Source organism: Pseudochaenichthys georgianus, chromosome 6 (assembly GCF_902827115.2).
Source record: "Pseudochaenichthys georgianus chromosome 6, fPseGeo1.2, whole genome shotgun sequence".
NCBI lineage: Eukaryota > Metazoa > Chordata > Actinopteri > Perciformes > Channichthyidae > Pseudochaenichthys > Pseudochaenichthys georgianus.
The window spans coordinates 42551703-42567426 of NC_047508.1; the positions used below are offsets into that span (position 1 = coordinate 42551703).

General features: G+C 44.5%; 1 protein-coding gene across 1 annotated transcript in view; it reads right to left on the reverse strand.

Annotated features, from left to right (window-relative positions):
- Positions 1-15249, reverse strand: part of wnt2 (wingless-type MMTV integration site family member 2) — an 18887-nt gene extending 3638 nt beyond the window's left edge. Inside the window, exons 1-4 of the mRNA XM_034085466.2 lie at positions 14832-15249; positions 12724-12941; positions 7234-7511; positions 6864-7128 (exon numbers count right to left, since the gene is read on the reverse strand). Of these exons, the coding sequence (XP_033941357.1) occupies positions 6864-7128; positions 7234-7511; positions 12724-12941; positions 14832-14914 (844 nt within the window). The 5' untranslated portion in view covers positions 14915-15249. The remainder of the gene's footprint in view (positions 1-6863; positions 7129-7233; positions 7512-12723; positions 12942-14831) is intronic.
- Between the last annotated feature and the right edge of the window lie 475 nt (positions 15250-15724).

Below are 15724 nucleotides of genomic sequence, written 5' to 3' on the forward strand. Positions count from 1 at the left end.
AGAGTCCTCTCCTGCTGATGTTCAGGTGTATATCAGTATGTAGTGTCTCTACTTTAAAGAGTCCTCTCCTGCTGATGTTCAGGTGTATATCAGTGTGTAGTGTCTCTACTTTAAAGAGTCCTCTCCTGCTCATGTTCAGGTGTATATCAGTATGTGGTGTCTCTACTTTAACGAGTCCTCTCCTGCTCATGTTCAGGTGTATATCAGTATGTGGTGTCTCTCCTTTAAAGAGTCCTCTCCTGCTCATGTTCAGGTGTATATCAGTATGTAGTGTCTCTACTTTAAAGAGTCCTCTCCTGCTGATGTTCAGGTGTATATCAGTATGTAGTGTCTCTACTTTAAAGAGTCCTCTCCTGCTGATGTTCAGGTGTATATCCGTATGTAGTGTCTCTACTTTAAAGAGTCCTCTCCTGCTGATGTCCAGGTGTATATCAGTATGTAGTGTCTCTACTTTAAAGAGTCCTCTCCTGCTGATGTTCAGATGTATATCAGTATGTAGTGTCTCTACTTTAAAGAGTCCTCTCCTGCTGATGTTCAGGTGTATATCAGTATGTAGTGTCTCTACTTTAAAGAGTCCTCTCCTGCTGATGTTCAGGTGTATATCAGTATGTAGTGTCTCTACTTTAAAGAGTCCTCTCCTGCTGATGTTCAGGTGTATATCAGTATGTAGTGTCTCTACTTTAAAGAGTCCTCTCCTGCTGATGTTCAGGTGTATATCAGTATGTAGTGTCTCTACTTTAAAGAGTCCTCTCCTGCTGATGTTCAGATGTATATCAGTATGTAGTGTCTCTACTTTAAAGAGTCCTCTCCTGCTGATGTTCAGGTGTATATCAGTATGTAGTGTCTCTACTTTAAAGAGTCCTCTCCTGCTGATGTTCAGGTGTATATCAGTGTGTAGTGTCTCTACTTTAAAGAGTCCTCTCCTGCTCATGTTCAGGTGTATATCAGTATGTAGTGTCTCTACTTTAAAGAGTCCTCTCCTGCTGATGTTCAGGTGTATATCAGTATGTAGTGTCTCTACTTTAAAGAGTCCTCTCCTGCTGATGTTCAGGTGTATATCCGTATGTAGTGTCTCTACTTTAAAGAGTCCTCTCCTGCTGATGTCCAGGTGTATATCAGTATGTAGTGTCTCTACTTTAAAGAGTCCTCTCCTGCTGATGTTCAGATGTATATCAGTATGTAGTTTCTCTACTTTAAAGAGTCCTCTCCTGCTGATGTTCAGGTGTATATCAGTATGTAGTGTCTCTACTTTAAAGAGTCCTCTCCTGCTGATGTTCAGGTGTATATCAGTATGTAGTGTCTCTACTTTAAAGAGTCCTCTCCTGCTGATGTTCAGGTGTATATCAGTATGTAGTGTCTCTACTTTAAAGAGTCCTCTCCTGCTGATGTTCAGGTGTATATCAGTATGTAGTGTCTCTACTTTAAAGAGTCCTCTCCTGCTGATGTTCAGGTGTATATCAGTATGTAGTGTCTCTACTTTAAAGAGTCCTCTCCTGCTGATGTTCAGGTGTATATCAGTATGTAGTGTCTCTACTTTAAAGAGTCCTCTCCTGCTGATGTTCAGGTGTATATCCGTATGTAGTGTCTCTACTTTAAAGAGTCCTCTCCTGCTGATGTCCAGGTGTATATCAGTATGTAGTGTCTCTACTTTAAAGAGTCCTCTCCTGCTGATGTTCAGATGTATATCAGTATGTAGTGTCTCTACTTTAAAGAGTCCTCTCCTGCTGATGTTCAGGTGTATATCAGTATGTAGTGTCTCTACTTTAAAGAGTCCTCTCCTGCTGATGTTCAGGTGTATATCAGTATGTAGTGTCTCTACTTTAAAGAGTCCTCTCCTGCTGATGTTCAGATGTATATCAGTATGTAGTGTCTCTACTTTAAAGAGTCCTCTCCTGCTGATGTTCAGGTGTATATCAGTATGTAGTGTCTCTACTTTAAAGAGTCCTCTCCTGCTGATGTTCAGATGTATATCAGTATGTAGTGTCTCTACTTTAAAGAGTCCTCTCCTGCTGATGTTCAGGTGTATATCAGTATGTAGTGTCTCTACTTTAAAGAGTCCTCTCCTGCTGATGTTCAGGTGTATATCAGTATGTAGTGTCTCTACTTTAAAGAGTCCTCTCCTGCTGATGTTCAGGTGTATATCAGTATGTAGTGTCTCTACTTTAAAGAGTCCTCTCCTGCTGATGTTCAGGTGTATATCAGTATGTAGTGTCTCTACTTTAAAGAGTCCTCTCCTGCTGATGTTCAGGTGTATATCAGTATGTAGTGTCTCTACATGTCTCCATGCTTTAATGTTCAAAAAGCTCTTTATTTTTCTCGTACTGCCTGTGCTGCAGCACCTATTTTCACCCTCTGTCTGAAACCAGAGCTTGAACATTGCTCAACTTTTGAAGCATAATGCCTGGAAATCTCCGCTTTGCTTCCCACAATGCAGTTCGGCGAAAAGTGAGGCAAAGTGACGTCGCCCCATTCAAAGTGACGGCCCGTCCACACGGCGATGTGCGTTGAAGCTTCAACGCTTCTGCACATTCACTTTGATTGGGGTGACGTCACACTTTGCCGAACTGCATTGTGGGAGCGTTGCTTCGCTTCGCTCACTTCAAAAGTTGAGCAATGTTCAACTTTTGAAGCTTTGGCGGAAGCGTCAGCCAATCAGATCATATGCCAGTACAAGCTCTAGCCAATCAAACCGCGTGCTTGTGTGTCCGGGGCGGGACATTCATGTGATTGGTTGTTGGGATGCCAGCGATTATTCGATTATTCGCTACAGTCTCCATCATCGAATAGTATTTTTAAAAACCGATTTTATTTATATATATATTTTATTTTTTATGTATTTTTTTTTTTCTGGCTTAGTTTCAACCAAAATATATATAAATATATATATGCTAATAATAGTAATAGTATTAATAATTGTAAATGGCCATTGGTCACACCACCAGTTTGTTTTACTGTAAACTTGGAGGAAGCCTGCGTGCAGAGCGGACTGCTGCTGCAGCACGCTACACACCGACCCCGCCCCCCCCCCTCTCCCTCACACGTGCGACTAAAGATGAACAAAGCGGCAGGTAAAAAGAGTTCCTCCTCGTGGAACTACTTCGAACTTACAAGTCCAAAGGAAGTTAAATGCAAGCTCTGCGAAAAGACGTTGGTCTATCACAGTGAATGGGCAGAAGCGTTGGAGGATTTTTTTAACGCTGCTGTGTGGACGGGCCATAAGAAATTAAACAACTTCAATTATTCTCCAGCAGATAGACCTGACTTTAGGGTGTGTGTGTGTGTGTGTGTGTGTGTGTGTGTGTGTGTGTGTGTGTGTGTGTGTGTGTGTGTGTGTGTGTGTGTGTGTGTGTGTGTGTGTGTGTGTGTGTGTGTGTGTGTGTGTGTGTGTGTGTGTGTGTGTGTGTGTGTGTGTGTGTGTGTGTGTGTGTGTGTGTGTGTGTGTGTGTGTGTGTGTGTGTGTGTGTGTGTGTGTGTGTGTGTGTGTGTCTATTAACCCTAATGGTTTACGACACCTATCTTTGTAAGTTGTATGTGCCTGGTTAGATTTAAGCAGGGCATCTTTACAGCATCATTTTAGTCCTACTCATCCTTCCTGTCTGTCCCTGAACGCTCACTCAAATCTAGTAACAACAACAGGAGCTGGAGCGGAGACTCAGAAGCTCCCAAGGATCAGGAATGAACTTCCAGACTCTTCGCCTGGACGACGCTCTCACAGCTCATCTCCACTTTAAACGAAAGCCATGCTTCAGAAACAGCAGGTTAAAGTTAACCGACTGTTGGAGGTCTTACAACACTCCTGAAAGCACCTGAAGGCACCATGACGGTTTCTGATAACTCGGAGTACATGACACCGTCCCGTGACAGACAGATCCCAGCTTCGATTCGCTGAGACATCCAACGCTTCCTTCAGAGTGAAATACAGCCTACGTGCAAGCGCTGCAGCTCCATCATTCAACAAAGTGTTCCACCATCACATACATATTAAAAACAGGGCAGCGGGAACAAGAACACGAGACAGTGTGCACATGAATGCATCGTTCACTTCGCAACCTGCATTTCCAAGCAGTAAAGGAGAATTGAACGCAGCGTCCACACGGCAACGTGCGTTCTGAATAGGGCTGCAACAAACGACTAATTTGATAATCGATTAATCTATCGATTAATGAAACGATTAATCGACTATTCGGACTATTACTGTACGCCTTGCACAATTTCTCAAACGCTCTGATTTAGCCATCAACTTTTAGATTTAGCTTGAGGTTGTTTTAGGCATGTGGAAACTAACAATGAAGACAATAAAGATGAATACTTGATTCCAAAATACATATATTATTGAAATAACTTAAATTGTGAACAAAACTAACATTGCTTTTTATTCAAATTAAATAAATAATATTTCACATCAAAAGAAACAACAATGTTTTAACAAATCGTATTAAATAATCTGATGACAGAACTGTAAACAGAATAGCTGAAACTTTAACAAACTAAATAATAATAATAATATATAATATTTTTATAGCGCCTTTCAGGAAACCCAAGGTCGCTTTACAAGTCGGGTAGGGGGGGGGGGGGGGGGGGGAGTAGGGGGGAAAAGGCAGACAGGTTAAGGGGGTGGGGGGGGGAAGTAGTGGAAAAATAAACCTATTAAACTAACTATACAGTGGGGAAAGCCTCGGTAAAAAGGTGCGTTTTGAGGGCTTTTTTGAAAATGTCCAGGGTCAGGGCGCTGCGGATTTCGGGGGGGAGAGAGTTCCAGAGGGTGGGGGATGCCACACTGAAGGCTCTGTCACCAACAGTCCACAAATAACTCTGTTACCTCTAATCATTATGTTTGTATAATGTAGTTAGCTCCGTGTGTTGCTGCTAGCATACAGAACACCTGACGTGGACACGTTACTGTGGACGGGGCTACAGAGCTGCTAGAAAGACAGTGGAACCCGGTGCATTCCTCCGTCTGGATGTGGAGCACTTTTGCTAAATGTTTAGACAAATTGCTCGTGTTACTGCCCTGACATGCTAAACTCTTATTCCACTTTTGGTAACGAGCGTTCTCCACATCGAGACGGGTAAAGTTTAACCACCTCGGAGCGCGTTCTCTCCGCCATCTCCCACGTGTGTGTGTTGCTGCATGTTGCAGCTGCCCGTGTGTAAACTGCCCCGCCCCCTCGCAAGCAGGCGGGGGAGAGAAAGATCGAAAATACATCATAGACGCATTTGTTTGTCTTTTTGCATATTAGAAACGAGTTGGCGACACTAAGACTGCGATATAATGTCTTTGTAGCAATAATACATGACATGTATGTTTTAAATGTCTCCAGTACCGATACAAAGACCAATAAAGTTAGAGCTTAACGGCGCGTAAAACACACGTGATGACGTCACCAACGAATCGACGACTGAATTAGTTGGCAACTAATTTGGTAATCGATTTTAATCGATTAGTTGTTGCACCCCTAGTTCTGAAGCTCGACCAACAACCAATCACATTAGTCTCCCGCCCCAGACACGCAGTTTGATTGGCTAGTGCTTTTACTGGCATATGATTTGATTGGCTGGAGCTTCCGTCAAAGCTTGAAACGTTGAACTTTTCTCTACTTTTGAAGCGAGCGACGGAACCACAACGCAGTTCGGCGAAGCGTGACGTCACCCCGTTCAACGTGAATGGGAAGCAGCGCTGAAGCTTCAACGCACGCCGCCGTGTGGACGGGCCGTGGGCCACGTGCGATGATCATTTGGCGAGTCAAAAAGTATGAACGGATAACACGGCCATTTATTGAGTCATTTAAAAGCAAACCCTTGACTTGCATCCTGTGTGAAACCAACGGTCTACAGTATCGACAAAATCACTTTGAATTTTAAAGCGAATAATGACCTTTTTCTCAACCCTTACCAAAACATGTTTTTGCACACTCTTGCTAAATATTGATTCTTCTTGCAAACAAATAGTTTTAGTCCCTGCTGGTTTTCTGCAGTTCCTAAAGCAACAACTCTGAGTATCTCTGTTCGTGTTGCTTTCAATTTCAGACCCTGCAATGGGACTTTTGCTAACATACTGAAACGATATGTCGTGCAGCTCCTATTCCCGATGCTAACCACATGATTGAATCTACCATCGTGTGTCCGTAGTGTGAAAGATATCAGGACGAGCTAACTGCCTGCTTTTTAAACGCTTATCCCTGAGATCAGAGATGTCCCGTCTTTCTAGAATTCAATTAAATGTGAAATACTGAAAGTGTCCTACGTTGGGCTCTGGAGAAGCTTCGACACAACCACACTGTAAACCGTGGTATTGTAAAGTGTTGTGTGATCCAACCTGCCCCCCAAATATGCCCTCAGGTGTGTGTGTGTGTGTGTGTGTGTGTGTGTGTGTGTGTGTGTGTGTGTGTGTGTGTGTCCAGTGGAGGTGATTTATAGTGATCTGTGGCGCTCTAAGGTTTCAGCCTGCAGGAGTGTGTAATGGCTCTTAAAGCGGCCGACACCCGATCGCCACGGATCATCTGCTGCCTGTCACACACACACACACACACACACACACACACACACACACACACACACACACACACACACACACACACACACACACACACACACACACACACACACACACACACACACACACACACACACACACACACACACACACACACACACACACACACACACACACACACACACACACACACACACACACACACACACACACACACACACACACACTCTTTTCATACACACACATGTTCCTTCCTAAACTCACAGTCCTGTTCACGGCCTCTTACATAAACACGCATTTCTCTCTCTCAGAAGTCGGACACTTGCTTCCTTAAAGCACTTGGAGCTGCAGCTGCTGTACAGATGAGTACCTGACTCGTGGTCTCGTACGCAGTAGTCCGGCGAGTCCTCGAAGTACACCAGGTCGTTCTTGCTGGGCCTCTTGAAGTGTGTGTGTGTGTGTGTGAAGCCGGTGCCGTCCTGGTTGACGTTCACCTGCACGGCGCCTCTGTACCTCTTCTTCAGGTGATCTCCGGTCAGCCTGAAGTCGGCCATCGCCAGCCAGCAGGTGCGAACGCTGCAGGAGCCGCTGACCCCGTGACATTTACACTCCAGAGACATGAAGCGCCGCACCGCCTGCACAGGAGGGTATCATCGTTCATCACCAACAGGAGGCCACGTGGAGTCCCGAGAGGAACACACATGAGAACAGAACACACACATCTCAGGTAGACACAGTACCTTCCTGCCGGCCCGGTTGTTGTGCAGGTTCATCAGCGCCCGCCCGTCCCTCTGCTTCCTCTCCTTGGCGTCCACGAAGCCCTGGCTGAAGCGCACGGCGTGCTCCACGTGGTCGCTGCACCCCCCCCAGTCGAAGGACCCTCGGGAGTCCCGGGACGAGCCCGTCTTGGTGGGGTCGCAGGAGCAGGAGTCCAGGTCCCCCTGAGAGCAGGCCCGAGCCAGCGTGTAGACCACCCCCGCTGAGGAGATGGCGTACATGAAGGCCACCTCTCGACTACCTGGGGGGGGGGGGGGGGGGGGGGGGGGGTGGGGGGGGACAAGAAAGCAAGGGAGCAAATGTGGGACAAAGGTCAGTCTTTCTATTATACCGTTTTCATCAATATATCTCAGGTCTCAGATATATACAGAGCCTGTCTCTGATTGGCTGAAACACCAAACAGATCGTTGCAGCATTACCCATAATCCCCTCTGTTTCAGCCCTGTTTCCAAAGTGCTGATTCTCTGTCTGTTACTTTAGATGAAAACAAGGAGCCCCTCCCCACGCCCCTCTGAGAGACATTTGGTTACAAAGAACTCAATGGAGCTCTAGAGGAGATTCAGGTGATAAGGTGGGGGGGGGGGGTTACCATGGTTGCTGATTGGCTAATGGTTACTCGAGACAACACATCGTTATGACATCATAAAGTGGCCAAAATCAGGTTTTTTAGTAGACAGAGGAGAGGAGTCCAAAGCTTAACTATCCAAATGATCTAATAATAATAATTAATTTAGTATTAATAGAATATTTTATTTATGTCAAGAACTTGTGTTCAAACTAAAAAAGCTTTGGTAGAAAATGATGTTTCTCAAAGTAAGATATTCAAAAAGCAGGTTTGAAGTATCTGTATTGACACGCATTGAGCGTGCCTAACGAGGTTAATGAGGAGAACACAGAGAACACGGCACCACACAGAGGGAGGGGGGGGGGGGGGGGTTAGATGATAATGCTTCAGTATAATTGATTGAAATTAGCCGGCTGACTTTGACAATCAGGAGCTTTCTGACGGGCCGGCCCCCCAGGGAGGGTCGAATACCACACGGCTGATTAGAGGCGCCCACATGAAACGGACTAAGTCGAAGGATTCTCCGGAGGGTTAAACCTGGGGGCATGAGAGAAGAGCGTCAGGGGTCCCAATCACCCTCCACCGGCAATACAAGAGATCAGGACTCGTTAGGACACGTCCTCAGAGACGGCCAAAGTACACACATCCTGTACTCGAGTAGAAGTACAGATACTCATGTTTGAAAATACTCTGGTGAAAGTAGAAGTACTGATAAACTTCTTTACTCAAGTCAAAGTAAAGAGGCTTTGAAGTGTGCTTCAGTAAAAAGTACCCATAGCTAGCAGCTGCTTTAAAGAGTACCTGACCTCCCTTTATATTAATAGAACAATAATGTCATTGTTAGCTAATGAATGTTTCCATGCTGAACAACGGCAACATGACAACGTTTCCATTGGTCCCTCTTCTTTAGAGAAGACCAGGAAGTGATGGATACACGGATCGTGTTCCAACCAATAGGCACGCAGTGACTCTAAAGAATAATGACCACGCACCAACACACATTCAGACTAAAGGAACCAGCTGTTTGGGAAATGTGAGAAGTAGAAAGTTCAGGTATTTGAGTTCAACATGTGAGAAGTAGAAAGTACAGGTATTTGAGTTCAACATGTAAGAAGTAGAAAGTACAGGTATTTGGGTTCAACATGTAAGAAGTAGAAAGTACAGGTATTTGGGTTCAACATGTAAGAAGTAGAAAGTACAGGTATTTGGGTTCAACATGTGAGAAGTAGAAAGTACAGGTATTTGAGTTCAACATGTAAGAAGTAGAAAGTACAGGTATTTGAGTTGAACATGTAAGAAGTAGAAAGTACAGGTATTTGAGTTCAACATGTAAGAAGTAGAAAGTGCAGGTATTTGTGTTCAACATGTAAGAAGTAGAAAGTACAGGTATTTGAGTTCAACATGTGAGAAGTAGAAAGTACAGGTATTTGAGTTCAACATGTAAGAAGTAGAAAGTACAGGTATTTGAGTTGAACATGTAAGAAGTAGAAAGTACAGGTATTTGAGTTCAACATGTAAGAAGTAGAAAGTGCAGGTATTTGTGTTCAACATGTAAGAAGTAGAAAGTACAGGTATTTGTGTTCAACATGTAAGAAGTAGAAAGTACAGGTATTTGAGTTCAACATGTAAGAAGTAGAAAGTACAGGTATTTGAGTTCAACATGTGAGAAGTAGAAAGTGCAGGTATTTGAGTTCAACATGTAAGAAGTAGAAAGTACAGGTATTTGAGTTCAACATGTAAGAAGTAGAAAGTACAGGTATTTGTGTTCAAAATGTAAGAAGTAGAAAGTACAGGTATTTGGGTTCAACATGTAAGAAGTAGAAAGTACAGGTATTTGAGTTCAACATGTAAGAAGTAGAAAGTACAGGTATTTGAGTTCAACATGTAAGAAGTAGAAAGTACAGGTATTTGTGTTCAACATGTAAGAAGTAGAAAGTACAGGTATTTGTGTTCAACATGTAAGAAGTAGAAAGTACAGGTATTTGTGTTCAACATGTAAGAAGTAGAAAGTACAGGTATTTGAGTTCAACATGTAAGAAGTAGAAAGTACAGGTATTTGAGTTCAACATGTAAGAAGTAGAAAGTACAGGTATTTGTGTTCAACATGTAAGAAGTAGAAAGTACAGGTATTTGTGTTCAACATGTAAGAAGTCAAAGTAAAAAGTAGTGGAGTAAAGTACTGATACCAGAAACATGTACTTAAGTACAGTAACAAAGTATTTGTACTCCACTACTTCCCTCCTCTGGACGTCCTGCAGGACTCACTGCTCGATAATCCTTTATATGATATCCCCGGAGCTGATAGCTCATGACTGCCTGAGAGGGGGCCTAGTTTGAAATATGTTACAGCAGTACTACGTCTAAAACTGTTCCAATACAAATATTTCGTATATCAATATTTGAATAGATGTAATAAAATGATTGTTACAATACAAATCTGAATAATATCACGTTTTGTTTGAAGTAAATTCATTTTTGAGCAGTCACGTGTGTGTGTGTGTGTGTGTGTGTGTGTGTGTGTGTGTGTGTGTGTGTGTGTGTGTGTGTGTGTGTGTGTGTGTGTGTGTGTGTGTGTGTGTGTGTGTGTGTGTGTGTGTGTGTGTGTGTGTGTGTGTGTGTGTGTGTGAGGTTAAGGACACAAGTTCCCTCGCTTTTTTTTGCATACAAGTGATTCAGCTATTTTATTACAAGAATTAGCAGTAATGGATAATCGCCAATCACCGAACCCGAAAGACAGCCGTCCCAATCCCTACAGGTTGGCACTGACTCTGCCTATCGGACCTGCCGCCTCGGAGAGAAGTTGTTCTGCAAGGAGGAGAATTCGGAACTGGCTGCGGTCAACGAACAAGATTTTCCTCACCTCGGTTCTTCACATTGAGGACGACATGACCGCACAGCTGTCACCTGAGGGGATAGTGGACATATATGCAGAACGTACAAAAAGGCATCTACCTCTGCACTTAGTTCGGACACTGGTTAATAATATTGTAGCGTGTTCAAGTAACCAAGGGATACAGCAGTTATCAAATAAGTATAAGATGTGCACAGTTATGATAAGTTTACAGTTATGATATGCACTGTTGTCGGAGGGAGAGACCGCCCCTTCCATATGAGAGGGTGTGTACGGCGGGCACGAGGCGGAGAGTCATACTCAGTGCGGTGAGCGCTGGCTTTATTGCTACTGTATCCGTAGCAACCCACGCAATAGTTGGGACTGTGTGACGTCAGTAAAAAAGGTTTCCCCCCCCCCAAGCGCACATGTCAAACTCTGCCTCTGCCACTGATACTGACATATACCAACCTGCAACTAGTTATTGACATTAACGCAAGAAAACTGTGGATTTTCATCTGTAGTCAGAAAATGGCCCAGAATGACCAGAAAAGTGCCGAAACTCTTTTCCAGAGATATTAAATACAAAAAACCAAGAACCATCAAAACACCAGGAAGTGTTTTCAAAATATTTCCTCCAGTATTTTATATGATGAATGACTTTTTTGCACATTGACATTTCTTTCCACATCTGCACACGAGAAGTCAAACTGTAACCACCACACACTTCAGAGGAGCATCCTAGCTGCAGAAGAGCAGACTGTCAGACGTGATAAATGTCAAATTGTAAAGTGAGACGATGTGTGGAATGCGATCCAACCTCTGTAAAAAAAAAAAAAAGAAGCATATCTGCGAGGGTCTCGGTGTCGCCGTAAATCAACACTTTGAAAACCCACAGATCGTTTGGATTTGTCAGCGTTCAGTTAAAGCAACATGTTAGCGTCGTCCTGCAGATCACAATGACCGGGGAACACAAGCCAGAAGATACTGTTGCACACAACCCTAAAACTCACTTTCTATTCTTAGAGTCCCCCCCCCCCTCTGTGGAAAGAGACTCTGAAAGCTTCAGGAACAAAGATTCTCTCTCTTTTTGATCCATTTCTATAAAAACCTGTCTGAAAAACGAGCTGATCAGATTTTGGCCACTTTATGATGTCATCACGATGTGTTGTCTTGTGTAACCATTAGCCAATCAGCAGCCATGGTAACCCCCCCCCCCCCCCCCTTATCACCTGAATCTCCTCTAGAGCTCCATTGAGTTCTTTGTAACCAAATGTCTCTCAGAGGGGCGTGGGGAGGGGCTCCTGATTTTCATCTAAAGTAACAGACAGAGAATCAGCACTTTGGAAACAGGGCTGAAACAGAGGGGATTATGGGTAATGCTGCGATGATCTGTTAGGTGTTTCAGCCAATCAGAGACAGGCTCTGGATATATCTGAGAGCTGTGATATATTGATGAAGAACAGAATAATAGGCGACCTTTAAGACGTGACTTTCCTTAGAATAAAGTAAGATAAACCCCCCCCCCCCCCCCCCCCCTCTCCCCACAAAGCAGGTATTTTGCCCCAAAAGTTCCCAAAAACTATTTGCAATAATGAGGTTTGCTAAGAAGGTAGAATTGGGTCATCATTTATCAAATATACATCCTGAAACAGTTCAACCAAAGCAGCACCAAAGTGTGAATGGACAACATAGGTTAAAACCTCTAATACAGCGGTTCCCAACCCATGGGCCGCGGATTGCAAGTGGGTCGCCAAATCATTTGCAAAACATTATGATTTGTGCGGAAACATTTTAATTTGATCCTCCTTAGCAACGGTCATCCCAGTCCTTGACAGCGGTGTGTTCTACTGGATTCACAACGTGTCACATGTTCTGACTTGACCAATCAGAACTTTATTTAGCCTCCGTATTGTTTACGGTTGAATGTGGGCTGCGAAACGTTTTTTTGATTCTGAAGTGGGCCCTGAGTAGGAAAAGGTCGGGAACCGCTGCTCTAACAGTTTAGAAAGTGACGTTCCTTAGTATGAAGTAAGAGAGCCCGAAGCCTCCACTCACTCCTCAGCAGCAGGCGTCCGAACAGCTGCTCCCTGGCCGTGGCGGTGCAGTTCCAGCGGTGGTTTCTGAACTGGTGCTGGCACTCAGAGATCCAGTCCTTCATGCCGGCCCCGATGGCCTGCATCACGCGGGGGTTCTGCCGGCACAGCTGCCTCTGCCGGTTCACCAGGCCGGGGATGTTGTCGCACATCACCTGAGACCCCAGGGTGCCCATGTACCTGCAGAGAGGAGGAGGAGCCAGACGAACACACACACACACACACACACACACACACACACACACACACACACACACACACACACACACACACACACACACACACACACACACACACACACACACACACACACACACACACACACACACACACACACACACACACACACACACACACACACACACACACACACACACACACACACACACCTGTGAACATCTGGGGGAAACCATTCATCAAGGGAGGGAAATGTGTCAAAGAGGAGGAAGTGTGTGTGTGTGTGTGCAGAAAACTTCATTTGATGGATGGATAGAGAGAGAGAGAGAGAGAGAGAGAGAGAGAGAAAGAGAGAGAGACAGGCAGACAGACAGACAGACAGACAGATGGACGGACAGACAGACAGAGAGATAGACAGACGGACAGACAGACAGACGGACAGACAGACAGAGAGATAGACAGACGGACAGACAGACAGACAGACAGACAGACAGACAGAGAGATAGACAGAGAGACAGACAGACAGACAGAGAGATAGACAGACGGACAGACAGACAGAGAGATAGACAGACAGACAGACAGACAGACAGACGGACAGACAGAGAGATAGACAGAGAGACAGACAGACAGACAGACAGACAGACAGACAGACAGATGGACGGACAGACAGACAGAGAGATAGACAGACGGACAGACAGACAGACGGACAGACAGACAGAGAGATAGACAGACAGACAGACAGACGGACGGACAGACAGACAGAGAGATAGACAGACGGACAGACAGACAGAGAGATAGACAGACAGACAGACAGACAGACGGACAGACAGACAGAGAGATAGACAGAGAGACAGACAGACAGACGGATAGACGGACAGACGGACAGACGGACAGACAGACGGATAGACGGACAGACGGACAGACGGACAGACGGACAGACGGACAGACGGACAGACAGGTAGATAGACAGAGAGACGGAATACTTTAAATACTTTGAAAAGATCATTAACAATTACAAATAAAACGAAAAGTAGTATATCAAATATAATATAAAATATTCTAGATAAGTAAAATAAAAAGTCAAAAATACTACAGGAAATACTACAAAGGACAGCTAATGTTTTTCATATCAAAATAAGCCAAAATAAAACCCTACATACATTCTGTTAAAGCAGAAAAAGTGCTGCGGTGCTCCGACTGAATGGCGTGCGATCAGAGCAGCTCACTGTACACAAGTACATACTGATCACAAAGACAAGAACTACAAAGGTCATGTCAGACTGTGTGTATGCCTGGCTGCACTGTAGAAAGAGAATAGATGAGAACGAGATACTGAAATGAGTCTTCTCGTGTCCACTCTCATGTACTTGCAGAACAAGGTGATGAAAGAAAGACTTGCAGCTGCAGGGATTTCTCTCAAAGAAGTAAGCAAGCAAGAGAGAAGAGGAATTCAAATAAATGATCTGAGAAAACACTCTCAGTATCCCAGGCTGTGAGAAGCAAGGACTCTGGAAAGAGATCCTTTGAGAAAGAGTGAAAGACAGCAAATAAAGAGAAATTCAATTCAAGTATTTAAAAAAAAAAATGCAGTTCTGGAAACCCTGAAGGGAGTTTGTAATTAAATCCGCTGCTGATTTCTCATTAAAAAAGGGATCGTTAGAAAACAGTTTGAGGCAATGGAGACTTGTATATCCATTTTAAATAACTCTCATTTCACACACATCACATTTGACTGGCTACAGATAAATTGAAACAATGTCCAACCCGATTGGAGCCCATCTTGCGCATTGCGTAACAACGTGTTAATCAGAAAGCCATGCATTCAGCGCGTGGGCTAATGCGGTAACATTTAAATAAAGAAGTAGAAGAAGAATACATGCACATGCTACTCACCACCAGGACGCATCGACCTCGGCCGTCAGCCAGCCGATTGCTACAGATAAATAAAAACATATTCCACTTGGCAATAAGTTCATATTAACCACACTTTAAGGATCTGGACGGAGCATTTCCACGGATAAAAGAAAGAGAAAAAACATTACAGAACTCGCTGAATCTCCAGAATCAGACATGGATTACAAATATGTCATCACAGGAGAGTTGTTGGATGGAGGTTTGTGCGTAAAAACATGCGCCATGGTTCCCGGTGGCGCAGCGCTTCTGACGGGGGAGAAGCTGAGAGAGAGAGTCTTAATAGTCCAGCGAATATTTTCTGAGGAAGCTGATGATGATGATGATGATGTGCTATCAGGTTTAAATTGCTTTACACAGGGGGTGGGCAGAGTCTCAGGAATGAAGTGAAGAAGCGAGATGTCTGAGAGTATCTGTTCGGGCTGGTTTGACAGCAGACAGGCGCTGGCCCGCGTCCAGACCCGAGGAGGATGGGCTCTCTGGGGGAGAGGGGAAAGGGAGAAGAAAGAGAGGAGAAAGAGAGGGGAAAGAGAGAGAGACGGCGAAAGATAGAAAGAGAGACGGGGGGGGGGGGGGGGGGGGGGGGGCAGAGATCATCCAGTCACAAGAAGAAAAAAAACCACAAACTAGCGTAGACACTGTTTCAGGAGACAGCATGGAGCTGGCTGTAGAGATTGACCGAGTATTACTTACCGAAATATGACTTTTACGCACAATTTCGTGATGAAACTTTTACTCCACTCAAACTGCTCCGACGCGTTCAGGGAGGGGGAGAAAGAGACCATCCAGCACACTCAGCCAATGTCAGTCACAAGAAAGACAGAAGACCCCACAAAGCAGCTCAGGTAGTGTTTCAGGACACAGAATGGAGCTGG